At 41.2% G+C, this 4290-nt stretch overlaps 2 protein-coding genes across 2 annotated transcripts; one reads left to right on the forward strand and one right to left on the reverse strand.

Annotated features, from left to right (window-relative positions):
- Window positions 1-294: 294 nt before the first annotated feature.
- On the reverse strand, window positions 295-2271 carry LOC9650029 (tubulin epsilon chain). Its single transcript, XM_024663006.1, is given in 14 exon segments — window positions 295-412; window positions 458-558; window positions 609-817; window positions 910-996; window positions 1049-1182; window positions 1233-1313; window positions 1361-1443; window positions 1493-1591; window positions 1632-1698; window positions 1752-1819; window positions 1864-1917; window positions 1962-2046; window positions 2091-2173; window positions 2224-2271. Coding segments are annotated over 14 exon segments (1317 nt in total).
- Window positions 2272-2828: 557 nt separating this feature from the next.
- LOC112341971 (rab9 effector protein with kelch motifs-like) lies at window positions 2829-3419 on the forward strand. Its single transcript, XM_024663007.1, has 3 exons — window positions 2829-3041; window positions 3111-3260; window positions 3313-3419. Exons 1-3 carry the CDS (start codon window positions 2882-2884, stop codon window positions 3417-3419), a joined length of 417 nt encoding a protein of 138 aa, XP_024518775.1. The 5' UTR covers window positions 2829-2881.
- The last annotated feature ends 871 nt before the right edge of the window (window positions 3420-4290 follow it).

Genomic DNA, 4290 nt, shown 5'->3' on the forward strand with positions numbered 1-4290 from the left:
CAGAGTAAATACTGGTACTTTGATCTATTGCCAATGGCTTAAAGAGATCAAGAGAAAGATATTGCATTATATATTTAAATAAAACAAAAGACAAAGAAGCAAGAACTGTTTTAAACGAAACCGTGAAAGAGAATGTCTGACTAATATAATTTTATCTTTTTGCAAGGTCGCACATTAGCTTGAGGTGTCTGACTTTCTGATGTTGCATACTCTCGAAAGTACCATAGTCTTCAATCAAGGTGTCCATGATACCTGTTACATATAAAGAAGAAAAAACTAAAATTAAGCTAACAGCTAGCTACCTGAGCAGACATCAAACATTCCAAAATCCATGTATTCCGTATAGTGATGGATATACACCCGTTTTCTAAACAACATGTTGAACGAGTGTTTCATAGCTAACAGCCGATTCCTGAAAGATCTTGACACTAGGTATATAGATTCTGGTTGTAGATACCTGATACAAGTGTTATTTGCAAGGCATACAAGGGACAGGGGTATTCCAGAAGCGGGCTGATGACAAACACCAACTTTAAAACCGCCAGTATTCCAGTGAATCTGTGAAATAGGAGTAAAAAGTTAGTACACAAAATTCAAATATACGAAACCATGTTTAGACGTTGGCTTGATCGGACAATATTCTCATTTACATCCGAAATGCTACACGGTGTCCCTCTTAACAGAAATGCGCAATTAAAATATACAGATTCCAAAGGGTTAGATTTTATAAGATAATTGTCTTTTGAGAGAGCATCACTGAAAAGCTGAACAATGACAGACAGGATCAGTCATCATATACAATCCGAATTACAAAGACCTGATTAACGAGCTTTGTGTGCTGGTTGGGATGCCAGGGTAATTTCCCTAAATAATTAAATTTAGCACGAAATTCGAAGAGCGTTGGGTTACCTTTAGGTGTAAAAAGTGCCATGCTTGATATGAGGTAATGTAAACGCGGATAGGGTATTAGATTTGTAGTAATTTCGTTCAAATCGACTGTCAAATACGAATTATACAAAATTGCAAAGAAATGCCAGGCATATTGCACCGTTAAGCTGGCCCTCAAAACGCATAGAACTGGTTAGATTCAAAAGCAGTGAAGAGACTAAAGCATTCATTGCGTCGAAAGGCGCCTTATTCCTTCCTTCTTCAGATGATTGACATTTATGTTGGCCTTTTTTTCTGTTAAAGTCACAGTTACAATGAATTATTTTGAGCATGAAATCTGGAACCTAAGTATGTCTATAAGAGCCTGGTTTTCAATTGGAAAAACACAATCCGCATGTTGAGTGAGGGATCCAATAGATAGAACACTAAATTAGGATGCAAAGTTTAGCATTTAATGAGCCTTTAAAGGTACCTGTTATAAGGCGATGTAATAACGTCGTCATCTGTGGATGGGAAAAGAGATGCAGAAAATCTAAAAACTTTCGGATAAGCATCCTATGCGGCATTCGTTAATACTTGTAAAAGATGTTATCGATGCAATTACATGCAAAAGTTCCAGAATGTAGCTTCCAAGACCAGAACCAGTTCCTCCTCCAAGTGAATGCAAGAGAAAAAAACCCTGCAATGAACTGCAAATCTCTGCCTGGGGAAAACGTTGTTTGAGGTTCATATTTCTTTTGTACCTCACGGCGTACTTTTTCGATAATAGTATCCGAGTACTTTGGACCGTAAAAGTTATGTCCATGAGCCCTTCACGGCAGCAAACAATGATTGTGGTTACGAATTCTCATTGATAATTATACCAGTTGTTTCCGGAGCCAGAGATATCAGTGATAAGCTGTGTTGAATTGAACAACTCGGATAAATTGCCCTAAAGAATATTTTAAATTTTAGAAGAAAAATTTGTATGCAGACCCTTAAAAGCTGATTCACAACTCCTTCTTCCATATCCACTAAGACTGCCCTGGCCTACAAAAACAGATGTAAGGAAAGGAGAGACTATGGAGTATAACTTTTAAGGTAAATATCGGATGAGTCCCATCCCCAACTGGAAGGTTGATAGGAGGACAAAAGCGAGCATCTACATTGTGGAAGTAGCTGAAGCACAAGGAGTTTGTTACGTATAATGATAATCACAATACCTGCTTAAAGAATCGTCAAACCACCCATTTGAATTACAGGCAGCGTGCTCCTTGAGTGCCATTTCCCAAAATTTGTATCCAAGCTGTGCTAAAAATACTCCACATTAAACGAAAGAGGATTGGGTAGAAGAACCTGATTGCCGCATTGTCCACATTGGATGGTGATAACCTCTCTTGGCATTATCTTTTACCCTAATTAGGTGGACCAATGGGATATGTGGAAATTGCCACATCAGAATGAAAAGGGCAAAAGGGGCAAGAGGCTCTGCGTCGTTTAGAATTTGAAACTTCAAATCATCTTACTCCCTTATTTAAACGTGCTATTGGCATATGGCATCTGGCATCTTTTATTCCATTTTTAGAATATTTTTTCTGAATATACTTATAATTTAACGGTTCAAATTCAAAAACGTCAAATAGATGGCATAGATCAAGTGCCAAAGGGGTGGCAACGCTTCAACTTTGAATTGAATGACCTTCCAAATCAAGTGAATTTTTAGGACGTTCAGGCAGATTGTAAGCTGCAATCTCTCTCTCTCTCTCTCTCTCTCTCTCTCTCTCTCTCTCTCTCTCTCTCTCTCTCTCTCTCTCTCTCTCTCTCTCGGGTGGCACTGGCTTCATTCATTCATAGTAAATTCATATACTATTTCACTCTCTTGCTTCTTCCCTATTCTCTTTCGAGGCTTAAAGTTCCGGTTTGCTCGAGGCTGGAACCACATTGAGAGTGATTCCTATTTTGCAGCGCTATAAACCCTGTAGTCTCTCTTTTACACTTGTATTTTAGGGTAAAGATGAAGTGGGCGCCTCGTCGATCCAGCGATCAGCTCCAGCAGCAGCAGCCGGGGTGCAAATGGGGCCACACCTGCAATGCGGTCAGGAATCTCATCTACATTTTCGGTGGCTATGGCCGGGACGAGTGCCAGACCAACGATGTTCACGTCTTCGACATTGGTATAAGTTTTCTCTTCTGGGTTTTCTGGAAAATATGGTTTTGATCATGTTTTTGGTGGGATCGCGCAGGGACATACACCTGGAGCAAGCCTGTGATGAAAGGAATGCACCCTTCTCCTCGGGACAGCCACAGCTCCACGGCCGTCGGGTCTAAGCTCTATGTGTTTGGTGGTACCAATGGAACCAGCCCGCTCGACGATCTCTTTGTTTTGGATACTGGTAAGCTCCGAGTTTTATCTATTTTTTTTTCTTGTTTTTATCAACAATGCAGCTACCAACACCTGGGGGAAACCCGACGTTTTTGGTGATGTTCCTGCTCTGAGAGAAGGACATAGCGTGTCTCTCATTGGTGACAACCTGTTCGTGTTTGGGAGATGAGGGAAATCCAGTGATCCCTCAGAGGAGGAGTACTACAACGACCTCCATGTTTTGAACACGAGTAATATCCTGTTATCTTTCCTTGTTTTCTTCTAAATTTTTTTTTTCCCTATAGATACTTTGTCTGGAAGAAGATTTCTACCACTGGAGTCTTGCCTATTCCTCGGGATAGCCATACCTGCTCTTCCTATAAGAACTGTTTCGTTGTCATGGGTGGCAAGGACGGTGGTAATGCCTATCTAAACGACGTTCATATTCTGGACACAGGTATATACATTGTGCTGGTTTTAAACTTGCGAATTCATTTGCGTTTCCAGAAACAATGGCATGGCGGGAGGTAAAGACGACTGGTGCCGAGCTGATGCCAAGAGCCAGGCACACAACAATCAGCCATGGAAAGTATCTTGTCGTGTTTGGAGGATTCTCCGATGATCGCAAGCTATTCAATGACGTCCATACTCTCGACTTAAGTATGTGCACTTGTAGGTAGATTTGTTTCCTGTTGGTCTCTCATGGGGCTTTTACGTATTTTGTAGCGACTGGTGTTTGGGCGACTTCGAATCCCTCTGGTCCTGGGCCTTCTCCACGTTTCTCCCTTGCAGGAGATTCTGTGAACGCAGAGCGAGGCATATTATTCTTCTATGGGGGATGAGAGCTTGAAGCTCTGGATGATATGTATTTTCTCGGCACAGGTTGGCTTCTTCTTTTATTGACATTGCTGCCATTCTTGACAATATGGTTGCCGTTTTTCTGTGAAGAGATGCTGAGGGAGAAAGATCCATCAGAACCAAAGCTATCCATGCGTAAGGAACTTAAGAGAAGGCGGCAAGAGTATCATGCCACGCCATTTATGCTAGACAAGCAACGGGAT

Source organism: Selaginella moellendorffii, unplaced genomic scaffold (genome assembly GCF_000143415.4).
Source record: "Selaginella moellendorffii unplaced genomic scaffold, v1.0 SELMOscaffold_95, whole genome shotgun sequence".
Classification (NCBI taxonomy): Eukaryota; Viridiplantae; Streptophyta; class Lycopodiopsida; order Selaginellales; family Selaginellaceae; genus Selaginella; species Selaginella moellendorffii.

Coding starts and splice junctions, on each gene's coding strand:
- LOC112341971 (XM_024663007.1), top strand. CDS start 2,882: ATGAAGTGGGCGCCTCGTCGATCCAGCGATCAGCTCCAGCAGCAGCAG. Junction 3,042..3,110: donor TGTTCACGTCTTCGACATTG/GTATAAGTTTTC, acceptor GGGATCGCGCAG/GGACATACACCTGGAGCAAG. Junction 3,261..3,312: donor TCTCTTTGTTTTGGATACTG/GTAAGCTCCGAG, acceptor TCAACAATGCAG/CTACCAACACCTGGGGGAAA.